Here is a 26557-nt window from a genome sequence, read left to right as displayed (position 1 = left end):
CAACAGAACTTACAAGCAGGCCACTGGTCAGACAGACAGAGCAAGCAGCTCTTCTCAGTGATCTGCAGCAGGGACAACAAACAAGTCTGGATGCTGGGGTAGGGCTGCAGGGTCTCCTCTCTCTAATGCAGTCTCTGTTTTACTGACGGCTACATCAGGAGCTAACACCCCTTTGCTCATTACACCTTCCACCCCAGAATTGCCCAGTGCCTTGCACACTCTTATTTACTGTCTTGTGGTAGCGCCTACAGCTCCCCTATTGCACTAGGCACTGTACACACATGCAATGGGAAGGCGGCCCCTACCCCAAAGGGCAGACAGTCTAACGCATCAGGGGGATACAGCCAACAGATTGCAGAGGGAAGCACAATGTTACAGTTGAGTCAAACCTGACTAGGCATGTTTAGAGAGCTAAGTAGTGGCATCCCCATTCAGAGATGGGAGAACCAAGGCTCAGAGATGGGAAGGGACTAGCTTGAGGTCACCCACGTTTTCTGGCATAACACGGCAACAGGAGAAATAAATATAGGCTGCACCAGCATCTTGGGAGCTCCTAACCCACCTGTACCAAGGGGGAGAGAAGCACGCGCTGTCAAGTAGAGGTTAGCGCCCTTCCGTTTAAGATTTTCAGCTGTTTAAAGCTCTTGTGAAACACAGATGGGGAAACAAGCTACCAGTGTGCATGCAGAATGGCCACTGCAAGGGGACACCAGCCCTGCAGTGACACCAGCTCCCATCCCGATCAGCCAGAATCAAGACCCAATTCCATCGCCTACTTCGGAAGCCAGCGAGAGACTTTCTACCAGTTGGATTGGACCATTTCTGTACCATATATCCCAGGCAAGAGAAGCATTACAAATTTTGCTTTTCATGTCAGTGGTGCTTCAAACTGGCAGGACACTCTCCCTAGCTTGCCAGTTCAGGCGCTGTCCCATGACCCTCAGGACTTCCCCCCTCACTTTTCTACAGCCTCCTCAAGATTTTCCAACGCTCACATTTCCCCCAGGCCTACTGGTCAACTTGGTTTCACCGGCTCTGTCTAATGGAATGGTTTCAGTGCTACCATAACTAACAAGCTATAATGGTTAGTTGTAACCATTGTAATCAAATAAAATGGACCAGACAAAACTGCCGCTGGCCCCCCTTACCCCTTTCAATTAACGATTTGAAATATTAGCACCATTTCCTCAGCCTATGAGCCACCGAGGTCTTCAGTTTCACCAACCTGAATGGTGACACCTCCCCACTCACTTAGTGAAACGCCTGCGGCATATGGACATATGGACCAAAGACAGACCTTGTGTAATGTCTCCACTGAGGTCAGTGCAACTGTACCCACTTACAGCAGCTGTGAATAGGCCCTCCTCCTAGCACAGTGTTAAATAGAGAATTCTCCCAGCCTTGCTACCCACCTGAAATAGTAGAGTGCCAACGCGGAGTCCGTGTGCTTGCTGGCTCTCTTCACCAGGCTCTCCAACAGGATATGCAAATCCTCCCGCAGGTCACCCACGCTCCTGCAGTACTGCTTGGCTCTGCATAAGTGATTCCTGAAAGGAGGATGCAGGCAGTAAGAATGCAGGGCTGTCACCTCGGAAGAGAGAGTTCGGAGCAAAGCGCTGGCATTAACCCTCGACATTAGGGCTCAGAGTTACCCAGCATGCATCTCACGGCTGGAAATGTGAGCTGTGCTGTAGCCACAGGTAGCCCTGTGGCGGAGTGGGTACAGGACTCGTTAGCTGCTTGATACTTCTTGTGCTTCAATTCAAAGATGGCAGGGTTTGCGGAGCAGCTGTTTATACCTTTCACCTAGAGATCCAGGCTCACACATGAAATGCATTTGGTGGCCTCGAACCTCGTCAGTACTGAAGCACATGCAGAGCAGCGGCTGGAGTTGAGTGTGTGACTCAGAACTGAAGGTGCCTAGAGCAGGGTTGTGTGAGGGACAGGAGAGTATCATGTGCCGTGCACAGCACTTTATGCCTGTCCTATCAGCCGCTCTTGTGCTCTTTAACGACCCCAAACACACACACACACACTTTCTCTCTCTCACACACACATGCAGAATTCTGCTTCTGCACGTGAAGAATCTCTATTCATAAAAACACCCTCTCTGCCAAAGCTGTCTGGGATGACGTCAACTAGCAGAGAAATCAGGAATGTGTCAGCCCCATGTGTCTCCGCACCTTGTGTAGGAGAATAGCATGTTTCTCAAAATAATCTCCAGCAGCCGAGTGAGATTCCTTGCTGCATGATCATGAACAACTCAGCTGGTGATTTCCCCCACCCGACTGCAGGGCTCACCAGGCAAGGTCTAGCAGGGTGGGGCTGTTACAAAAATCTTTTACAGTCCCGTGAAATTTACACAGCAATTTAGTAACAGAGTAAGATGTTGGGTGATTTCACTCTGGACAAAAGAGGGTGAGTTTCCACTTAAAGCATGTAATTCAATGCATAGCCTGAAGTCTACGGAAAAGTTACCATTGACTTCAGCGGCATGGTATGTAGGGATTTCACCTCCTCCATATGTGTTTTGTACTTGGAATCCTTCAGTGGGAGAAGCATGGAGGAGGAATGCTATAAACTATCAGGATTCTTTTCCTTCTAATAACAGGCAATTAGCAGAAAGAAGAATTATACTTAATCCACATACACAGCAGACTCATCACAACCAGCTGCTAGGAGTCAGGTCAGCACCACCAAGCAGTAGCTACAGAAACCAAAGTCATACTGACAGGTAGTTAAAGGACTTTGAAAGCCACCTCAGTGCAGACACTTACGTGAAGATATCAGCTGTTTTCTGGAGGAAGTCTTGCTCTTGCTTGTCAGAGTCTGAACTCATGCTCCGCTCAATCACCAGAAGGAGGGGCTCGATAATATCAAACACAAGGGGGTTCTCTGGCTGCTTAGCAAGGAACACCTCGATGAGGTCCAGTACCTAGAAATATAGGTCATTCAAATGAGAATCCCTGTGGACTAGGCAATATCGAATATCAGGATGGGACAAATACAGCTCCTTCAAATTTGTCCATTTTCAATGGTCACCTGTCAACTTGGGGGAAGTAGTAGGGAATAAAACAAAATCACATTTCCATCTGAAAATTGGACACCTACTAACACCCAGAATTACTGTAACTGATAGAGATGAGAGAAGAACATTCTCTTTAGTTAATGCATTTGACAGTGCTTTGTGGATAGTCAGTTTCTGTGTTGTTGATGGGTCAATAACACTTCCTGGCTAGATCCTCAGTTGGTGTAAACAGGCATAATTCGGTTGAAGACAAATAAACTACAACCACTTCACCAGCTGAAGACCCACTGATTTCCAGACCAGCACGATGATCTCACACCAGTGCACTGGTAGGTGTTACTAAAATTAAAAAGCAGATGCTCCTGTGACCCTGGAAACCCCTTCGTTCTTTTCCCCCCCATCAGTTTGGCCACACGTATAAGTAGGGCCCTACCAAATTCAGGGTCCATTTTGGTCAATTTCATGGCCACAGGATTTTAAAAATCATAAATTTCATAATGTCAGCTATTTAAATCTGAAATTTCACACGGTTGTAACTGTAGGGGCCCTGACCCAAAAAGGAGTTGTGGGGGGGTCACAAGGTTATCGTAGGGCAGTTTGTGGTACTGCTACCTTTACTTCTGTGCTGCTGCAGCGCTGCCTTCAGAGCTGGGCAGCAGGAGAGCGGCGGCTGCTGGCCAGGGTCCCAGCTCTCAAGGCAGAACTGCGGCCAGCAGCAGCACAGAAGGATGGGATGGGATGGGATGGGATGGTATGACCACCCTTTCTTCTGTGCTGGTGCCCGCAGAGCTGGACCCTCAGTCAGCAGCGGCCACTCTCCGGCCGCCCAGCTCAGCAAGCAGCAGCGCAGAAGTAAGGATGGCATAGTATGGCATCGCCACCCTTACTTCTGCACTGCTGCTGGTAGGGTGCCACCTTTAGAACTGGGAGCCCAGCCAACAGCCACCGCTCTCTGGCCACTCGGCTCTGAAGGCAACGCAGAAGTAAGGGTGGCAACACCACGATCCTCCTAAAATAACCCTGTGATCCCCCCACCCTGAAATTCCCTTTTGGGTCAATTTGAGAAACATTCGTCTCCCCCATGAAATCTGTATAGCATAAGAACATAAAAATGGCCCTACTGGGTCAGACCAAAGGTCCATCCCGTCCCAGCATCCCATCCTCTGACAGCGGCCAGTGCCTGGCGCCCAAGCAGGAATGAACAGAACACGTAATCATCAAGTGATCCATCCCGTCGCCCATCCCCAGCCTCTGGCAAACAGAGGCCAGGGACACCATTCCTGCCCATCCTGGCTAATAGCCATTGATGGACATATCCTCCATCAATTTATCTAGTTCTTTTTTGAACCCTGTTATGGTCTTGGCCTTCACAACACCCTCTGGCAAGGAGTTCCACAGGTTGACTGCGTTATGTGAAGAAATACTTCCTTTTATTTGTTTTAAACCTGCTGCCTATTAATTTCATTTGGTGACCCCTAGTTCTTGCGTTATGAGGTATGGTATGAGGTATAGGGTAAAAGCACATCAAAGACCACATTTCACAGGGGTAGACCAGATTTCATGGTCCATTACATGTTTTTCGTGGCCGTGAATTTGATAGGGCCCTATTTATAAATTACTGCTCAAGAATCCTTTTACCAGATGAAGCAGCTTGACAAACTGCAAATCCATTCTACAGGTTCTACTGTCACCCAGTGGTCACAAATTAATACTACGTTCACAGCTACCTAGGGAAACTCTTTTCACTGCCGAGTTCATCTCCAAGCCCTGCCATTATTATACCTAATAACTCAGGGAAAAACATACAGCCAAGAGTTTCCAGGAGGGATTTTGGGTGCCTCCATTTCTCAGTGCTCAACTTGAGACATAAAATCAAAAAGTGCCAAGTACTCACCACCTGAAAAATCAGGCCCCTTTAAGGCGTCCCCAGTTGAACATACAACAGCCAGCTAAGACACCCAATATCACTGTTTTCTTTTGAAAAGCTTTGCTTCTTTATTATTAATTTATTATTATTATTATTATTATATATTCTGTAGTAAGTCTTTGGAGACCTACTCATGCTCTAGAACCCCAATGTGCTAGGAGCTGTACAAAAACCAGAACAAAACACAGTCCCCATCAAACGAAGCTTACAATATAAAGACACATTTTATGTTTTTGGTTGCATTAGCAGCGTATTCAATGCGATAAAATACACCCAGCTGTCTAACAACATGCTACAAAGATAGACATGAGCCATTCAATAGGATATTTGCTTCCCACCTTAATCTTAAAATCCCTCCGTAAGATTTTCTCCTTCCGCATCTTTTCTTTCTCGTCCTTCTTTGCCTGGATCCGCTTCTGCTGCTCAGCAAAGAGGGCCGAAACATTCTCATCAAGGGCCAGCATGGTCTCATCATCCACATCCTCATCACTCTTGTCTCCTCCCTTTAAAAAACAAAAAAGTAATTTTACTTATTTTAAAATTCGATCCCCCTTTCCTCAGCCTCTTGGGACTGCAGTTCACTGGGGTCCAAACACTTAGAGCAAAGGAGAGTTCTAGCCATTAAGCCTCAAGAGGGACAGGATGGATTTGGCTAGCACAGGTGTCAGACAGACTTCCCCACATGTGGAGACCGACCTGAGGTTTAGAAGCTTTTACGCGACAAAGATTAGCCCAGCGTAAGCCTACTATGCAAAGGTTGTGAGAAGGCTGCAGAGACGTGTAAAAGGGCAACTACCTGCCTATGTCTTGCATGCATGTCTCCGATGGCCAGGTTACTGCGAAACTGACTGGACAGGTGATTGGGTGCTTTCCAGCCACCCGACCCAGCGAGGGGCAAGAGGCAGAAACACTTGCGCTATATGGGCCCAACTCAGACTGCTTCCAACATGGATGCATGTGGGGGGGAAAAAAGCGGCCAGAGAAGAAGGACAACTTTTGTGCTCCAATCCCTCCCATCTGACGAGTTCAGGGTTACAGATGACTGCAGAAGCCTAGAGTTTGGAGCAGGTGACAGGGAAGAGGCCTGTGTTTCCCTCTGGTCTCTGGCTCATGGTGTGATCTCTGGCAGCTCCTTCTGTCCTGTAGTCGTTCCATCAGTAAAATGGGTAACCCTTAGCCCCATCTGTGAAGGGCCTAGAGAACTTCCAACCAAACCTGCTATACAAATGCTCAGCATTATCATCTGCCCCCCTGCCCCCGATGCTCTGCTACCACAGACATGAGAAGTCTCCACAGGCAGCATACGCAGGCACTGCGCCCCCACACGCAGACCAACCTGAATCCAGACCTCTAGTGACACCGCTTGGCATAGCCCAGGTGTGCCAGTCCACACAAATATCGCCTAAGGCATACATGTTTAGCTACAGGCTGAGATTTACAGAGGAGCCTAAATGGGGCTCGGCATCCAAGTCCCATTAACTTTCAATAGGAGTTAAGTGCCTAACTCCCTTAGACTCCTGTGAAAACACCGGCCACGGGTTTCAAATACATATAAAGGATAGCTGGATCAGGATTCCTCCTACCCAGAAAGAAAGTGGATTACACCGCATCAGGGCCTTAGTTATATTGTACCACAGAATATTCAGAGCCTTCCCCTATGCTCTTTCGAAGCATCAATCATCTTGCAGCTTTGCCAACACCTACCAATGCATTCCCCGCCTGCAGGACATTCATCAGCTGATTCCGAAAATTTTCATCTACGCCTTCATTATTATTCTCATCTTCACGGTCTTCCTCTCCATCTTCCTCGGAGCTGTCGTCATCAGAAGAGTCGGCACTTTCCTCCTCGTTCTGTGAAGAAGAAAAAAAAAGAGTCCACCCCACCAATTAAGTGGCATGCGAATTTAACGCTGGTGAGACAAAGAACAAGCAATGGCAACGCATGCTTTCTCGATGCTGCCCGGCCCGTGTGCCTCAAATGGGATGGGGAAAGAGTGATGCTGGCAGAAAGGACATCAAGTCTGCATGAAAGGGATATCACTGTAGCAGAAAGAGCAGGACAGGCTGGGAAACCGCTCCAGGCTATAAAATAAGAGAATTCCCAAAGAGAAGTCAGTCTGGTACTGGCTTTGGAGAAAAAGACCTGCAGGCACTGCAGGAAGGGGCCTTGTTGGAGAACCTGCTTTGGAGAGTTATTTTCATGCCTAATGAACTTGGATTTGGCCCACACCACTTGAGTCTCTGCAGTTCCTAAACTCTGAGCTCCAGGGTCCAGACAATCCTTTGTCGCAACTATTCAGGCTGTGGCCCTTCTGCTTAACTGCCAACAACAGGTGATCATCATGGTGGCTTGTCCGATGCGGAGACCTGTCCACTGGAAATCACACACTTTATAAAGCTGTATTTCCAACAGTATTTGTCTTCAGCACAAAGAGACTAACATTTAGGCACTTTCAACAAGACGTGTTAGGACTGCATCAGAAAAATATCCCTTAGCAGAGGAGCAGTCATTTCATTAAAAGAGAAATGCAACTAACTTCTAAAGCCACAGATCTGCAGTAATACTGTTTTCAATGATCAGGGATGGAAGATTATTTCTTTAAATGAGGGAGAGTTACCGAATCCTCCAGCAAGGTTTTCTTCTTCTTGTCTGTTTCTTCCATCACAACAACAGCACTTTCCTCATCCTGGTCTTGCTCTGGATCAAGAACCTGTGGAAGAGTTTCCAAATAAGTTTTACTTTGATTGATATAGATATATATAGATATATATATATATATGTGTGTGTTGATTTTTATACACACACACACACAGAATGTACAGCTGTTTTCAGCAAACTGAATTAGCTGAACAATGACCAAGTTATAACAGGCTAGAAAAACATACCTTTCTAGCTTGTGTGAATACTTTTACACCTGCTATTTATGGAAACCCATACCAGAAAATTTGAAAAAAAGCCATAGGATACTTCTACAACTAACAAATAAGAGGGGGAAAGGAAAATATGAGAGGAAGAGAGTGGTAAAATGAACAGACATCTATTTTAACTCATAATACACATTACATTCCTCATAGCAAGTACTTTCGAGTTGTTTTTGCAATCGATAGATTCTTCTCTCATCAGATGCAACATTAGGTAGCGGTGTAACACTATTCTTTCAGAGTTTGAACTTCAGGTACTTTTAGCTTCTTTTCTTTTTTTTTTAATTACGATTCATGCTAAAACATATAAGCACACTGATGTATAAAGTGACCCAATAATTTCCTAAACTAAAGATAACAAAGGAAAAAAAAGTGGACAAATATAAGCTGTCCCAGGTTCGCTGGTTCAAGAACAGGTGGCCCGGCACAAATCCTCTCATAAGATTCTTTTAAGACTCAGAAGTACGTATTTTAGGACATTCCCATTTCATAGCATGCACTCTCACGGTGGCCTCTCCTTTAACCCCTGAGCTAGGAACTGGACACATACTCCTGGACCTAGAATGACACAGGCAGGTAGATAGCAGGCTGCAACCTAGAAGGTGAAGGAGCTATCTGCTTTACCAAAACCCCCCAAGCCATAGGACGCCCCCTTACTGTCCTCATTTAACCAAAACCTCACTTTACTTGTGAAACAATCAGAAACTTCAACCCATCCAGCTCCCACCCCAGATCCCTCACTTACATTCAGGATCAGGTGCAGGGCTTTCTTTGACATGTAAGGACATATGCGTCCAAACACACTTTTGGAGACCCGGCGCATCAGTAGGCTGGGCTGGGAGAGGAGGGATAGAAGAATTTCCACAATCACCTCCACCCATTCTGGCTCTTCGTCATCTGTGCAGGAAACAGAAAGGCGTCAGCAGAGGAGAAATTAAAACTTGGGCACCAGGCTCTCAAGGTGCTTCCAAGAAAGGGCTGCAGACACCTCCATCAGGCAAAAATATAATAATGCTAGCCAAATGGGGGAAGAACACAGGTTTTTCTGCAGTGACGTGGTCCGGGAATAATACACTATGTTGGTGGTTGATGCAATTGTATTGAAAATGTTACTATCACTATAAAGATGACAGACCTAAAATCTTCTTTAGAACACAGCCTAAAGCAAATGAGCATTCCACCAGGCAACAGGCCTGGCCAGTCCTGCTATCTGGTTTTCTCCACAGGCCTGTATCTAGCTATGTAAAGGCTCTCATTGCCTTAGTATTCAAGAGTCCCACAACCGTTAATGGATTTGTCCCCATGCCCACTGAGTCAGGGAAGCGATAGCCCCACTTTACAGATGGGGAATGTAGGCACAGGGTAGATAAAGTGCAACGTGCCCACGGCCACACAGGCAGTCTGTGCGGGAGCTATGAATTGAACAGGTCTGCTAAGTCACAGGCTAGTGTCCCACCCACTAGATCAGGGGTGTCACGTACAGAGTAGGCAGGACCAACCCAGCCTACCGGAAATATTCATTTTCCAGATTCTCAGCTTTCATTTAAACAAACAAACAAAAACAAAACAAAACAAAAAAGGAGTAAATTTTTTGCCTTACAACTAGAGAGAAAACCTTCCAAAAGTGAACCAAGGGTAACTGATGCCTGAATCAACAGACAGCCTGGAACCAATGACTTGAAGGAGCAAACTCCCCTCGTTCCAATTAATCTGATTGAAGGGTCAACTTTAAATCCCAACACTCATACTACTAACGACAACATCAACCATTGAACGGCTGATCGTTTCCACGGACGATAGGGACAGGGAGCGGAACTGACACCCTCTGGCAGGGGAATTGAGAGTTGCCACAGGGACGAACAAAGATGACTCACAAAGATGGGAAGGCTTGGAGGAGAAGAAAGAGAAACAAACAGCAACTCTAGCAGCAGTGACCCAAAGGGGAGCAGATGCTCTCATCAAGTGATGAACAACAAAAACGCACTGGCCCACTTATAACTGAGCACTTAGCTAATCTATACAGGTCATGTTCACCCCTGATCTCCGTGCAAACCTCCCATTAATGCCAGTGGGCATCCAGTGTGCTGTGAGGAGCAAACAGTTCTGAATTTATACCCTGGCCTTCAGATGAATAAGCACGGAATTTAGCCCTCTGCTCCCAATGAGTTGGACACTCCATTAGCCTTCCTACTCTGTTGGCCAGGGAAAGTTAATTCGAATGCTCTCCCTCATTTCCTTCCACAATCCCCAGACCATACAGCTTAACCATGCTCTTTTGTACCTGGGTTTTACATGGGATCTTGAGGTCCTATTGGCCCCACAATGTAACAAGTTCTACTTTAATAATCTAATGAGGTATGTTTACACAGTCCCTTGCTTGGTTTTTGATGCTTTGTTTTCTATGCCATATCTTTTACATGAATTACTGTTTCAGAGTAGCAGCCGTGTTAGTCTGTATCCGCAAAAAGAAAAGAAGTACTTGTGGCACCTTAGAGACTAACAAATATATTTGAGCATAAGCTTTCGTGAGCTACAGCTCACTTCATCGGCTGCATACAGTGGAAAATACAGTGGGGAGATTTTATATACACAGAGAACTACTGTGCCACTCTGTGGAAAAAATTAGTTAAGGGAAAGGCTTAAGCCTCACAACACACCCTGCAAGTCAGGTATTATCATCACGGTTTCTCAGTGGGGAAATTGAGGCACAGAGAGCGGACACAAGTTGTCCAACACAATGAGTCAGTGGCTGAGCCAGAATTAGAACCCAGGAGTCCTGACTCCCAGTGCCCAGCTGCAATCACTGGATCATGCATGAGTTACTAGTTCTACCCTAAGGATTACCTTAGAGAGCAACCATTTCAAATAACCACACTGAAAGCAGATGGTGTAAGCCAAATTCACTGCTGGCAAAAGCAGATGCAACGAATCCACTGCAGAAGCTCCCAGCAATGAATTTAGCCGTCAGTGGTTAAGAAATAGTTTTTTCATAAGTAAAAATTCAGACCAAACTCCTAAAGATGATTCCCTTGTGAGATTTATCGAGAATCCTTGTCCTGAGCTTCTAACCAAGGAAACTACTCGTCATTTATAACATGGCCATCACAATAGTATCCAGGTGCTCAGGATCTCAGAGTATATTCCCCATAGCTCTTCTCCTTGGGTGGGAGGGTGAAGGGAATTAGTCACATGGGGAGGTGGATTTTGAGCACCTTTGAATGGGCACCATACACACCTGCTGGTGGGAGAGGACAACAAGCCGACCCCCAGCTGACAAGCTATGCTGACATGGATTGCAACCGTCAGGGTGTTGCACCTAATATTTTTGTATGCTTGAGGAAGGGAAGAGACACACCCCACTCCCTCCTCCACCAAAATCAACACTCTCTGCAGAGGGCAGGACCTAGCTCCCGCTGGTTAGTAGCGCACTTCCTCTGGTTTTGTTTTAAGATGGGCTTTATATTTTGGTAGGCTCCCAGTGCTCTGGGCAATGGAAAACACATTAACAGAGTAAAGGATTGTTAATAAATTCCCCAAGTCTCTCTCTTTAGACTGGAACTCACCAGGCTTCTTCTTCTTGGATTTCTTGTCAAACGCCCTCTCAATGCAGTTCAGAAGGTCATTCAGAAGGTCCAGGGTTTCTGCTGGAGTCTGTTCGATGTAAAACACGAGCAGAGAGAGAAGCCAGGCAGTGAATACCCTCTACCAATGCAAGTGCAATGACAATGCAAGAAACGTACCCATCTCTGCTCCCGACTTCAGCACAATGTGCCACCATTAGGATGCTAGGCCCACAGACATGTTGGGATTGTCATTTCAACCATGTGGATATCGCAGGACAAAGGGCAGGAGTTAACAGGACTAGTTGGGAACCTACTGGACCCAGTGCTTCAGGGTTGTGCAGGCCTTCAGGAAAGTGCCATGGAGAATCAGGAGTCAAGTCCATGGGAAGGAAGGAAGGGATCTCAGCACTTCAGAGGCAACTCCCTACACTCCCCCCAAAAAAGGATTTTTGTATGTAGAACAATTCTGCAAGGAGAGTGCAGTTTTAAAGCCCCTCACTTTCCGGTCATTAACTGCCAGAAAACGCTTTGCTGGTCTTCTGTATATATAGTGCACGTGAACATTATATTATAGCTCAGACCAGGGATTCCAGTTCAAGCAGAACGTACAACTGAAGAGCCCACCTTGGCCGTCAGCACCAGGCCACCCCATAGCACACACCTGAGCTGGAGATGATGCAAAGCTGGCAGCTGGGGTGGCCAAGATGAGAAAGAGAGTGAGGATTTCCTGGTTGCTTTGTATTACCAGTAGCAGACATGATTCTTATTTTAACAAGGTGCCAATCCCAAAGTGGAGGGTCTGAAAATAGCAGCACTTTGTACAATGTATTTTTGGATCCTCTTTATATTTTAAATGAGGACTCTGATGGACAGTCCAACGTGAGTCCTCCAACCCCCACTGTATTAATAACTTTGCATGTGTATAATACCACTCACCAATGGAACTCCAAACATTTACAGACATTAATCAACCACCACAACACCCCAGAGAAGGCAGCAACATTATCCCATTTAGGAGCAAAGAAAGTATGCGACTTGCCACCGTCGCAGCACAGCAAGTTGGAGGCTGAGCTGGGACTAGAAACCAGGATGCCAGCTCCCAGTCACTCTTGCTCCCTACCTGATAGCCAAACGCATTTCCTTTGTTGGCTGAAAGCTCAATGCTTATGACCAGTGTTGGATTCTTGTCATATCTTGTCAAACACAAAGGAACCCTCAAACTGTTTCAGCCAGCGGTTGAAAAAGCCCAGCAGACATCGGCATGGTTTATACAGCTCAATGTGCACTACGACTGTTACCTTGAACAGATGAATGCCCACTAAGAGCAGAAGGTGCTGGAAAGCAAAGATTTCCATACTGCGGGACTCCTTCTCTTTCTTCTGCAGGTTCTCCAGAGACTGCAGCATTCTGAAGAGACAAACAACGATGGGCCTTTCAGTGTTACAAGATAAAGTCCATGTAATCTCAAACAAGAGCAAGAGCTTCAGATAATCTGTGCAGGGACCAGCAAGATCAGCTGCACCACTTCAAATACTCAGAGGCAATTTAACTAGACCAGAATGACATCAAAGCATGTAGGAAAGGATCTGTCTTTGACTAACAATTGGCAGTAACAGAGGTCTTCGCTTTAATTCTCGCAACAGCACTCTCTGTATGGCTTCTAAACAACAATGTATTTAGGGCAAGGCATGGATTCCCAATAGACTTCAGCTGAATACACAGCAACAGCATACTTATTTAGAGGAGAATGAGTTCAGAAAAGAACAGTCAGATAGGGGCCAAAGGAACTGGCCTTCTAAGAAGAAAGATTAAAAGAGAAATCCAGCCTGGGAAAGCTAATGGCAGTGGGAAGTCACATGACCATTAACAAGTATCTGAAGGGAGGAAGGAGCAAGAGGAAGAGTTAGAGTTGGTGCAAGGGAGTCTAGCTAGGCGCAATGGGGTGAAGTTAAAGGGAAAACACAAGCTGGATTTCAGGCAGAATTCCACAGACTAACAAAACATTGAGGACGGGTCTCCAAAGGGAAGGAACAGAACCGCACTGCTTAGGACGGTTCAACCACACTGGACAAAGCAATAAAAAGCATAGTACAGAATAGGGAACAATCCTGCACTGGACAAGTCACTGGACTAGGTGCCCTATCAGGGCTTATCCACTTCTAACATCTAGGATACACCCTCAGCAAACACTAAGCAGGCAGATACAGGCTGCTTCACCCAGAGTGGAGGAGATGCTTATTCAGTCAGGCAGCTTCCACTGTCTCATGTTACATACCCATCGGCCTAGACAAATCAGCTGATCTAGGACGATCTGACCCAAAAGCAGAGGCATAACTCACAGTCTTAGAGACACCAACAGAAGGGACTGGGCAAACACACTCATGGAGCCCATTTTCCCCAAATCTCTTGCACTCTGCTAAGCAAGCCTCAATTTCCTGCATGCATCAGCCATTCCCAATGCCGTTCCTCATCCCCACAGTTAGTCAACAGACTTCCCAAGCCTCTCACCGGTCCCAAGCAGCCCTCTGTTCAGCGGTGAAAGGAGTCACAGCCTTGACATGTTTCTCATGGGACAGGAGGACGCTGGCGTACTGGATAATGAGGTAGATCCACAGGTTCCTGTCTGCAGTCACACCATGGATGTGCTTCTCCCTCAGGGCTACAGCTTCTGCCGTGTCTCCCAGCACGGGCAGAGAGTTTAAAATCTGAAGCAAACTGAAAAGCAAGCAGACAGCAGAGAGAGCCACATTAACATGGAGAAATGCTGCTGTTTTCATTAGTTTTACTGGATTATTATAGCATCAAGACACACTAATTATGGACTAGCGCCCCACTGAGCCTGATTTATTCCACCATCCGTTCCCAACACCACAATGGCTGGGATGAGTTAGACGAACTGGTCTGAAAACATGGCTCACTCATTCTATTCCTTTCTGGGTAGCTCCACAGATTTATTTAATTTAACATCAGTTTGCAAGCTTTTTGCTTCCAGGGCCCAAAATGTAGCCACAGTTCGCTTCTGTGGTCCCATTTGTACTACAGCTGTAGCTAAACCCCCCAACCAAAACCAGCTGCGCTGTACAAACACAAAGTCAGAGGAGTCCCTGCCCTGAAGGACTTCCTGTCCTGTTTAAGTAGACCGTAACAGGAAGCATGATCCCCATTTTACAGATGGAGAACTGGGGCACAGGGGAGATTAAGTACCTTGCCCAAGGTCATCAAGGGAGTCTGTGGCAGAGCTGGGAATTGAACCCAGATCTCCCAACTATCAGTCCAGTGTCTTATAACCACAAGGCCATCCTTCCCCAAACCCTTTATCCCACAACGCTTCACAGGATTCTTTGCAAAGTGACCGCTCCACTCATACTCCCGCCACCTCCTCCTCCCAACCTCCAACAGAGGGGCACTTGAGCACCTGGCCTCTCAATCGCCTGACAGAAGAGCGTTAGCTGCAGCAATGTCCCTGAGATCAATACTCCATTTCTTTTGCCTAAGAATAGGCAGAGTGAGTGGAGCACCAATCAGCAGGTCCCCAAAACAACACACTCCTGCTCATAGAAATGGGACAGACGAAACTTGCCTATAACCAGGTGGTCAGATAAACCGATACTTATCTTAACTAACACGGGCTACAACTGGAACACACTGTGGATTCGGATAACTAGGCTTTTGGGATCGAGGGAATCTGGATCACTGGAATTGTATTACACCACTGGCAGGCAACAGAGAGCAGCCACATGACCCTGCCAGGCTCTGCAGTGTCAAAACAAAACCCACCTCTCTGGAGTCCATAAATAGCGCTCCCCTCAGCCAGTCAATAGGAGCCAAACTGAAATTGGAGGAGAAAGGCAATCTGGCCTCACCTCAGCACAGCACAGATACAATTTGGGTCAGTTATTGTGTTCAGAAGACGCTTAAGCATTTCTAGGAAGTTTTACCCAAGACCTCTAAGGAAAGGGCTTTCAGTTATGGCTGCACTGATGCACGAGCACACAACACTTCATGCAACAGAAGTGCAATAACCCCTGTCTCCTGCCACGCACCTGGTAGGGCCAGAAGTACCCAAAGCAGGGACTGCCGTACTGCAGGGGAGGGGGCAATACGAGGTCCAGCCACATCCCTCTCGGACCCACAACTGTGCAGGGGAGACACCACACACACACACCCCCGGAGGCACTAGGAAAAGGCAGTGCCTTCCCCCTACCCCAGAGAAGCCAGCCAGAGACTCCTCAGAAGCGGCCAAAGCTGGGACCTCAGGACATTCCAAGTCAAAATTCCAGAATGTTCTGGCTGTCGGAGCCCTGTGCTGATGGACTGTTGGCGCCAGCCCTCCCACTCCCTTCTCACCTCAGTTTCACTCTACACCTGTCCTGTCCTGTCCCCCTCCCCCGTCCCTTTTTCCCCCCATTTAGCAGACACTCTCCTAAGTACCCCCTCCCCCCAAAAAATGGTGGAATGCACATGGTGTTTCCCACCATCACATTGTTCACTCTGCTTGTGTGTTCTACCCATTCCCCTACCCTGTGTTTGTCTTGTCTATTTAGACAATATTGTCCCATTGTTTCCTGGCACTTGGATTGTAAGTTCTTTGGGGGCAGAGACCATCTTTTTGTTCTGTGTTTGTACACTACTTATCATGGGGTACTTGTCTTAGCACCTAGAAGCCCCAGCCATGGACAATACAAATAATAAATAATAATATGCTCCTTTTCTCTGGAAAGGAGATCAACTTCTAACATTAAATGCACGCAGGCAAAGTCCATACCTGAAAAACAAGTTTGCAGCTGTCGAGTGAGACTGTCCATCCAGAGGTACTGAGGGGAGGGATTTCGTCTCTGGTATTTCAGAGGTTGGTTTCTGGGTCTCGAAGAAAGCATGGAAGAAGCAAAACCTAGAGAGGAGAAAGGAAGAGAGCAGAATGAAGAGTTGACTTGGGTTCTGTGTACCTATACAAAGCAGCCTTTACAAAAAGCAAATTCAATATTGTAAACAGCATGTGCTTATCTAGCATTTCTCATCCAAGCATCTCCAAGCACTTCACAAATTTTAATTAGGCCTCATTAATTCTATAGGCACCCGACCCTGCCAGGTACTTGCAGTTAATGGAAGAGGAGGGTGCTCAGTACCTCAAAAAAGGCCTTTAACACCCTGCAACATCATTTTTATTACTACAATACTCATTTAGGCACAAAGATCAACTTTTTAAAGGTAGTTAGGTGCTTGAAGATGCAGATAAGACACCTAAATACCTTTGGAAACTCTGGCCTAAAAGTTTAGGGGTATAATTTTCAAAGCACATATGAAGTGCCTAAGTAACCTAGGTCTTACTGAAAATCAATGGAAGTTAGGCTCCTAAGTGATTTTGGTGCTTTTGAAAATTCTACCCTAAGTGACAGGTTTCAGAGTGGTAGCCATGTTAGTCTGTATCAGCAAAAAGAACGAGGACTGGCACCTTAGAGACTAATAAATTTATTTGAGCACAAGCTTTCATGGGCTGAAACCCACTTCATTGGACGCATGCAGTGGAAAATACAGTAGGAAGAGAGATACACACACACACACCATGAAAAAATGGGTGTTGCCATACCAACTATAACGAGAGTAATCAGTTAAGGTGAGCTATTATCAGCAAGAGACAAAAACCTTTTGAAGTAATAATCAGGATAGCCCATTTCCAACAGTTGACGAGAAGGTGTGAGGAACAGTAGAGGGAAAAAAAATAAGCATTGGGAAATAGTTTTACTTTGTGTAATGACCCATCCACTCCCAGTCCTTATTCCAGCCTAAGTTAATGGTGTTCAGTTTGTAGATTAATTCCAATTCAGCAGTTTCTCATTGGAGTCTGTTTTTGAAGTTTTTCTGTTGTAGTATTGCGACTTTTAGGTCTGTAATCGAGTGACCAGGGAGACTGAAGTGGTCTCCGACTGGTTTTTGAATGTTATAACTTTGAATGTTTTATATCTATATCTATATCTATAGCTCTATATCTATCTCTCTCTCTCTCTCTCTCTCTCTCTCTCTATATATATATATATATATATCTTCCTACTGTATTTTCCACTGCATGCATCCGATGAAGTCAGTTTCAGCCCACAAAAGCTTATGCTCAAATAAATTTGTTAGTCTCTAAGGTGCCACAAGTACTCCTCCATCTTTTTACCGTAAGTGACTGGCCCAAGGTTGCTTGTCAGTTGCTTTAGTACCACTCCAGCCTTCTAGCAAGAATCACCCCACCCTTGGGTGACACTAAGTAGTCTTTAAATCCTTCTCACCTGACAACATCTGTCACCAAATCCTCTTCCTTCTTCCCTTGACTGTCAATGATGCTGACTAGTCGGGCAATAATCCATTTTCTCAGCCGAACCACTCGGTGCTGGGTCCTTTCAATAAGCAAATGGATACAATTATAAAACAGAAGCTCAGACACTGCACTGGATAAGAAAACACTGAAACAATGGGTGATGAGAATCTGAATACCGTGTAGACTTTTAGCAACTCAAAGCCCCTATATAGTTAGAAATCAGCTCGAATGCAGCATATACTGACACATATGCAGAAAGAAGTGACAGGTGCATGTATAAAGGTACCTTTCCTAAGCGACCTACATTTGCTCTTCAGCTGGTATAAATGCACTTTATAAACAAATATGAACTCAGATCAATTCTGATCCAGTGAGCTTCTGTGTTCCACCAAAAACTGCTTTAAAGAAAAGCAAGAATGTTCCTATGGTTGAAGATCTTTATTCACAAAGAGAGTACAACATACTGACATAGTGTGTTTAACCCGGGAAGATCACAAAATGCTTTACAAGCCTTTGCCCATGTCTGGGGTGAAGCATCATGCTGGCATACCACACCACAGTAACAGTTAAGACAGACAGGCCCCTATCCTTCACTTCATCGAAAATTGAGGGAGTGCAGTTGGAATTTTAAATAAGCATTACCCAAACTATCATTTGACCGGTGCTCCAACTGTCACACAAAGTGCTGTAACACAACTGATCAGGACCTAAGTTTTACATCTCAGTTTGAAAAGACACTGAGCGACACAGTGCCCAGCTGGGTTAGTAGCACAGTAATGACTCAGTGAGAAAGACCACCTACAGAGACTCCCCAATTTTCCCAGGAGGTTTTCCCAATAGGAAATTTCTATGGTTTCCCAATAAGGATAAAGGGAACAGAAAACACAAGCTGCTCCTGACCTAGGACCAGCTAAAAGTGCATCAGCTGTTGTAGATGCCCCACATCTCCTCCAGGCCAACCGAACAGAGCTAAACATGGGAGGATGCATACCACACGCATCTGAGAGAGAGGAGGGAGCTGTGCTGTAAATACACTCACATATTTACTTTCTCCTGGTTCTGCTTCTGTCGGCTGGTGGTGAAATCTAAGCAGCAATCAAACTCTGGCCTAAGAAACATCCTCTTGAGCCAGTCGACATATTTCAGCAACGCTTCAGTCTGCAAGTGTTTCACCACCTTCCAGAAGCTGGGCACAACTGGATAGCCTTGATTGGTCAGAGTGGAGAAGCCAATCATCACTGCCAACTGCTTCTCTGGATCATCACAGCCCTCTAGGAATGAGTTAACATAGGTTTCCATCTCTGGAGCGAACTTAAACCGGTCCGGAAGCTGAAAGGCACAGTCAACACAAGCAGGTTATGGCCCACCATATTGCACGATGGAGACAGAGAAATATGCACACACAGTCATTGTACAAAACTGACTTTGCTCTGTACTTGCGCTTGGTACATCCTGGGTCTGAACATTCACCGGGGCAGTACCGATACACCAGATCCCCACAAGCCACTCACCCCTTCAGTGGTCAGGTCAGCCCTACATGCTAGCTTGATCTATCAGATATCAGTATATCACAGAGTGCTGGACAATGAGCTCATCGGCTCCATTTTACAGATGGGGAAGCTGAGGCACAGGGAAGGGAAGCGACTTACACAAGGTCACCCACGAAGCTAGTGGCTGAGTCAAGAATAGAACCCAGGTCTCCTGGGGCCCAGTCCAGTGCTCTATCCACTAGACCAAACTGCCTCACCTACCAGCAATGGAGTCTTGCATGCTCTAACCTGCCACTGATCTTGGATTTCACCAAACCTTAATCTCAAACTGCAAGTAGCCCTCCCTCCCTGGTAAATCAGACACTACATGGACTGATATAGGTGAAGTCTTAAGAACCATCAGCTGGCAGTGTTGCCCAAAAAGTCTGTGAGAACTGCTTTAGCTTCCTTCAGTAGAAACACAGCACATATAAATGTGGCCTGTTCTTCCAAATTCTCTGAAAGCTGTGCAGATCAAATGGTTCAAATGTTGAGTCTGGGAGCGTTGTTGACACTAGATCCCAGACCCAGACGCCGTATATGCTAGAATGACACAGACAGCAGTCTGCGAGGGTCAGAACTTTCAGGCCAGCATCACCAGACACATTTATTTATCCCATTTTCGTGATGGTCTTTTACAACCCACAGCGTTTCAACTATGCCGTACATTCATCCCCGCTCGCTCAACTGTGCTGTGAAGAGAATGAAAATATATCTGGAGAAAGCTTGAAGGGGAAAAGAACGGTGATTCCATTCCAACCATATAATGCAACTTTTCTAAGTGAATTAAACAAATTGTTTTATGAAATGTCAAGATCAATACGGTGATATGAGGGAAGCTGGAGCAGTAATGAAATTTAAAGACTGAATTTTCCCCTAGACTAGAAAGCCAATAAATTTAACAGGTAATTAATCTGCAGCCACATCCATTTGGCCATAAAACATATGCCTCAGAAAGAAAGGTCTGCAAAGCACATCTGAATAAGCTTACATTTGCATTCTATTAGTCAGCTCCTCCCACTGTCAGTATTCCCCAAAATCAGCAGAACCACCCTGAAAAATTTCATTAAAATGTGATTCTATGCTGAAAGTGGAGTAGCACCGGGATACAGGGGTTTCATGTTGGTTGTCTCTTGATTAAACAAAATCAAATGTGGTGACTTTACAAGTGAAAAAATAAATATATATAATGGATTGATACGTTTTTAGGAACAGGCGAATCACCAAACGAGCACCCAGTCTCCAATAACCTACACCGGTGACCTGGAGGAAAGTAAGAATCCAGCGGTAGTTTCCCAACAGCCAACCCTGCTAATTTAACCTGGGATTGGAAGCTCAAACTAGTAATAAAGGTGCTGGAGATTAAAATTAATTAGCATTTATTTCTATGCCTTCGAATTAGGCCTTCCATGTCACCTGTAGAATCCCATAGCCTCGTACAAGGATGACGGAACAGAATTTAGTAAACAAGTCTATTGATGCACAAAGAGAAACAGAATTCAGTCCACTCTCCCACAACTGTCTTGGCTTTGCAGGGCTAACAGGAGCAAGATGTACTAAAACTGTCAATCTGCAGATATTAGAGAAAAAAAGCAAGAAGGTGCCACTGATACCCTCACTTGCAGACTTCAGCTGCTGCTGTGATACCAGCAATGGAAGCTTGGAACATTGGCTTGTCCCCAAAAAAGAAAAGAGCAATGACTGCTGTGTCCACAGCAAAGGGCAACAGGATTGCGTTAGCCCACAAAGCCTAGCCAGCACCATTTTTTGGCGAGTTCCCCTCAAAAAATGACTATTTTAGTTTTCTTGGAGCCAAAAGGGATGAATTTTACAGTGACTTTCCAAATGAAACTCACACCTCAGCCCCAACCAAATTATTTAACAATTTTATGGTAAACTACTTAACACAGCAGTTCCCAAACTGTGGGTTCTGACCCAAATGGGGTCACGCCATAAACAGACAGGGTCACAGCAATCGTGTGAGTGTGTGCGCGCGCGCACGCACAAAGAGGACACTGTTTTGCTCCGCACAGCGTGATCTCACGTGTCTGGTGGGTGAGAGGTCATGGAGGACGCCATTTTGGAGAGCAAAGTAGTGTCCTCCATGCGGCGTGACCTCGCACATACAGTTCTTGCGAAGTCTTGCTGGGTGGAGGACGCCATTTTGCGCTACAAAATGGCATCCTCCGTGCGGCATTACCTCGCACATGGGCTCTCTGGGGTCCTAAGAGGAAATTATTAATTAAAACAGGATCGTGCCAGTGAAAAGTTTGGGAACCCCTGACTTACCAAAATCCGTGACACTTTTATACCTTGTCTTCAAATGTGTTTGTACAGCACCCAGCACAATGGGATCCTGGTCCTAATGGGGGCCTCTGGGCACTAGCCCACCACGAAAAATAAAAAGAAACTATAAGGATTAAGGATGGGATTTTCAAAAGTGCTCAGCATTGTCTTAACTCCACTCCCATCAAAGTCAATGCAGGCAATTTTTGGTGAGTCAATGCAGGCAGGGCAGAAAAGGTGGGGGAGTTGCACTGTATGTAAGAGAGCAGTATGACTGCTCAGAGCTCAAGTATGAAACTGCAGAAAAACCTGAGAGTCTCTGGATTAAGTTTAGAAGTGTGAGCAACAAGGGTGATGTCGTGGTGGGAGTCTGCTATAGACCACCGGACCAGAGGGATGAGGTGGACAAGGCTTTCTTCCGGCAACTCGCAGAAGTTACTAGATCGCACGCCCTGGTTCTCATGGGAGACTTCAATCACCCTGATATCTGCTCGGAGAGCAATAAAGCGGTGCACAGACAAGCCAGGAAGGTTTTGGACAATTTCCTGGTGCAAGTACTGGAGGAACCAACTAGGGGCAGAGCTCTTCTTGACCTGCTACTCACAAACCGGGAAGAATTAGTAGGGGAAGCAAAAGTAGATGGGAACCTGGGAGGCAGTGACCATGAGATGGTCAAGTTCAGCATCCTGACACAAGGAAGAAAGGAAAGCAGCAGAATACGGACCCTGGACTTCAGAAAAGCAGACTTTGACTCCCTCAGGGAGCTGATGGGCAAGATCCCCTGGGAGAATAACATGAGGGGGAAAAAGAAAAGGAGTACTTGTGGCACCTTAGAGACTAACCAATTTATTTGAGCATGAGCTTTCGTGAGCTACAGCTCACTTCATCGGATGCATAAGGAGTCCAGGAAAGCTGGCTGTATTTTAAAGAATCCTTATTGACGTTACAGGGACAAACCATCCCGATGTGTAGAAAGAATAGTAAATATGGCAGGCGACTGGCTTGGCTTAACAGTGAAATCCTTGCTGATCTTAAATACAAAAAAGAAGCTTAAAAGAAGTGGAAGATTGGACAAATGACCAGGGATGAGTATAAAAATATTGCTCATGCATGCAGGAGTGAAATCAGGAAGGCCAAATCACACCTGGAGTTGCAGCTAGCAAGAGATGTTAAGAGTAACAAGAAGGGTTTCTTCAGGTATGTTAGCAACAAGAAGAAAGTCAAGGAAAGTATGGGCCCCTTACTGAATGAGGGAGGCAACCTAGTGACAGAGGATGTGGAAAAAGCTAATGTACTCAATGCTTTTTTTGCCTCTGTCTTCACGAACAAGGTCAGCTCCCAGACTACTGCACTGGGCAGCACAGCATGGGGAGGAGGTGACCAGCCCTCTGTGGAGAAAGGGACTATTTAGAAAAGCTGGACGTGCACAAGTCCACGGGGCCGGATGCGTTGCATCCGAGAGTGCTAAAGGAGTTGGCGGATGTGATTGCAGAGCCATTGGCCATTATCTTTGAAAACTCATGGCGATCGGGGGAGGTCCCGGACGACTGGAAAAAGGCTAATGTAGTGGCCATCTTTAAAAAAGGGAAGAAGGAGGATCCTGGGAACTACAGGCCAGTCAGCCTCACCTCAGTCCCCGGAAAAATCATGGAGCAGGTCCTCAAGGAATCAATTCTGAAGCACTTAGAGGAGAGGAAAGTGATCAGGAACAGTCAGCATGAATTCACCAAGGGCAAGTCATGCCTGACTAATCTAATTACCTTCTATGACAAGATAACTGGCTCTGTGGATGAAGGGAAAGCAGTGGACGTGTTGTTCCTTGATTTTAGCAAAGCTTTTGACACTGTCTCCCACAGTATTCTTGCCAGCAAGTTAAAGAAGTATGGGTTGGAGGAATGGACTATAAGGTGGATAGAAAGCTGGCTAGATTGTTGGGCTCAACGGGTAGTGATCAATGGCTCCATGTCTAGTTGGCAGCCGGTATCAAGCGGAGTGCCCCAAGGGTCGGTCCTGGGGCCGGTTTTGTTCCATATCTTCATAAATGATCTGGAGGATGGTGTGGATTGCACCCTCAGCAAGTTTGCAGATGACACTAAACTGGGACGAGAGGTAGATACATTGGAGGGTAGGGATAGGATACAGAGGAACCTAGACAAATTGGAGGATTGGGCCAAAAGAAATCTGATGAAGTTCAACAAGGACAAGTGCAGAGTCCTGCACTTAGGACGGAAGAATCCAATGCACCGCTACAGACTAGGGACAGAATGGCTCAGCAGCAGTTCTGCGGAAAAGGACCTAGGGGTTACAGTGGACGAGAAGCTGGATATGAGTCAACAGTGTGCCCTTGTTGCCAAGAAGGCCAATGGCATTTTGGGATGTATAAGTAGGGGCATTGCCAGCAGATCGAGGGACGTGATCGTTCCCCTCTATTCGACACTGGTGAGGCCTCATCTGGAGTACTGTGTCCAGTTTTGGGCCCCACACTACAAGAAGGATGTGGAAAAATTGGAAAGAGTCCAGCGGAAGGCAACAAAAATGATTAAGGGACTGGAACACATGAGTTATGAGGAGAGGCTGAGGGAACTGGGGATGTTTAGTCTGCAGAAGAGAAGAATGAGGGGGGATTTGATAGCTGCTTTCAACTACCTGAAAGGGGGTTCCAAAGAGGATGGCTCTAGACTGTTCTCAGTGGTAGCAGATGACAGAACAAGGAGTAATGGTCTCAAGTTGCAGTGGGGGAGATTTAGGTTGGATATTAGGAAAAACTTTTTCACTAGGAGGGTGGTGAAACACTGGAATGCGTTACCCAGGGAGGTGGTGGAATCTCCTTCCTTAGACGTTTTTAAGGTCAGGCTTGACAAAGCCCTGGCTGGGATGATTAATTGGGGATCGGTCCTGCTTTGAGCAGGGGGTTGGACTAGATGACCTCCTGAGGTCCCTTCCAACCCTGATATTCTATGATTCTATGAATGGGGATTCTACCCCAACGTTAATAAAAAGAGTTAGGCAATTGCTGACTCCTTTTGAAAAATCTCAGCCTAAAATAATAGCAGTTGAGGAATAAGACCAGAAACTAACACACAATGAAGATAAAGAACAATCCAAATTCAGCCCATAATGACCACTATACCTACAGCGAATACTGCCTTAAACAACACAAGGTCTAACAATACTGTAATGCGATATTTGAAAATGGCTGTATCAGGTAGGGTTTGCTCTTGAGTTTGGGGTCTTTAGCATGGGTTGCATCATATCCTCACAGGGATGCCTACCTGAGCCGATACCACATGATCCCCATAGTGCCGCATCACTTCCCCTCGGAGAACAATCTGTAGCTGGTCCAGAGACAAGAGTGGGAGAGCGCTGCCCAGCAACCGATAGCACATGTAACTGAGTGGAAAGAGAACAGATTCCCTCAGGGAAGGACACAGTAGTAACACCACACACAAGGACAGGGCAGAGAAAGAAAGCCACCTGTGTGTGCTTCACAGAGATGTAAAGAAACGGACAGCAGTCAAGACTACAGGGACACTACCAGCCTAGCACTCTAAGGTGGGCAGATTTTGTAAAAGAACGGCACTTCAGAGCATAAAATGAGCATTCACCCATCTATCCTGATGCTGATTCGAGCACCAAAATACAAGATTTGGGCAGCTCCTGTTGGAAAATAGCCTCTTTTTTTCCCTGAAGCTTGCACGCAGCAAGTTAACAAAATCCCTTAGCAACAGGCCAAGGAACCAGTGTTTGACTCTGGATTCGGGTCAGGTTTCAGGGAGCAGGTTTGTGAACAAACCCAGGTTCAGATTAAACAGTGCCAAAAAACCACTCACAAGATTTTGGCTCCAATCTCAATAGCATCAATCTCAATACAGCAGATGACTGATGAGCTTTGTTCTTGAAAATATTTTGGTATCTTACCCTGAAAACTTGCTAAAACAATTAACTCTTGCCGTCTCAACCACCTTCATGTTAGAAATGGAAACAACAGATACTTTTTAGTTCTGTGTCAAATCCAAATCGGGAGTGCATACGGTCTAAGGATTTGAATTCAGCTCATGGTAACACACAAAGGGGAATGGACACAAATTTCAGGATCTGGTCCACCTCCAAATCTCACATTAAGACACACACTGTTATAATTCTTAAATTGACCAGATTTCAGTGTCAGTAGTTTCAGGTTGTACATCTGCCCTTAAGTTCTTCTGCCAGTTTCCATGGTCCTCACAATCACATATGCCTAATTTTTGTCCCAGTTATTAAGAACAGGAAACATCATCACACTTCAAGCAGTATTTCCTAGATTGCAGCAAAGCTGCTTCTTCAGTTTGTCACAATCAGATCTGGGTTAAAAAAAATAAATAAATAAAAACCCGACAGATTTTTCGTGAGAAATTCTCCCCCCCACCCCTCTTTTTTTTTTTTTTTTTAGTCAGGTTTTAGTTACCATACAGCAGCAGAATTCATGTTCGGATAGGAAGCAGAAGAGTAGATTATATTAAGAACAATGAATGACATTTTAAAACAAACCTATTAGGACCCGACTTTTCCTTAAGCAGCCCATTCTCTACAGCTTCTTTCCAGAAGAGTTCAAAGGCGCCTTCCTTCACAGACACTCGTAGCAAGTCCAGCCCGACACGTGGAAGATTCCTATCCTTCTTCTCAGACCTGGCAGCAGTTTTCAAAACCTTCACAAGCCTTGAGAGAAAAGCAACCACAGGAGGATAGGAAATCTGAACTATCCAGTCAGGAAGGAACTTTCTGAAGGCAAAATCCCTTCCTCTAACCACCTTCTGGAATGGACAGACAACTGCACGGAAACTAACAAGTTATCTGCGGCCACGGCCTCTAAAGATGAGCAACTGATCTGAATATTGGGAGCAGCACTCTCTGCCAGTCTGGAGATGCCCAAGAATAAATATCAACCCCAGCAGCAGCTCCATACCATATCTCCCATTACATTCAACCGGAGATGCAGGCATCCAGCACCCCTAGGCATCAGAG

At 45.9% G+C, this 26557-nt stretch overlaps 1 protein-coding gene across 1 annotated transcript in view; it reads right to left on the bottom strand.

The window, feature by feature from the left end:
• MYBBP1A (MYB binding protein 1a) overlaps positions 1 to 26557 on the bottom strand; it is an 81014-nt gene that overhangs the window by 48700 nt on the left and 5757 nt on the right. The window contains exons 7-20 of the mRNA XM_074974556.1: positions 26084 to 26251; positions 24829 to 24946; positions 18781 to 19070; positions 17713 to 17820; positions 16206 to 16331; positions 13949 to 14155; positions 12739 to 12847; positions 11441 to 11528; positions 8623 to 8774; positions 7574 to 7666; positions 6660 to 6806; positions 5294 to 5458; positions 2778 to 2935; positions 1413 to 1547 (exon numbers count right to left, since the gene is read on the bottom strand). Of these exons, the coding sequence (XP_074830657.1) occupies positions 1413 to 1547; positions 2778 to 2935; positions 5294 to 5458; positions 6660 to 6806; positions 7574 to 7666; positions 8623 to 8774; positions 11441 to 11528; positions 12739 to 12847; positions 13949 to 14155; positions 16206 to 16331; positions 17713 to 17820; positions 18781 to 19070; positions 24829 to 24946; positions 26084 to 26251 (2064 nt within the window). The remainder of the gene's footprint in view (positions 1 to 1412; positions 1548 to 2777; positions 2936 to 5293; positions 5459 to 6659; positions 6807 to 7573; positions 7667 to 8622; positions 8775 to 11440; positions 11529 to 12738; positions 12848 to 13948; positions 14156 to 16205; positions 16332 to 17712; positions 17821 to 18780; positions 19071 to 24828; positions 24947 to 26083; positions 26252 to 26557) is intronic.

The sequence above is a fragment of the Natator depressus genome, chromosome 17, assembly GCF_965152275.1.
Source record: "Natator depressus isolate rNatDep1 chromosome 17, rNatDep2.hap1, whole genome shotgun sequence".
Lineage (NCBI taxonomy): Eukaryota > Metazoa > Chordata > Testudines > Cheloniidae > Natator > Natator depressus.
This window is presented reverse-complemented; position numbering and strand designations above follow the sequence as displayed.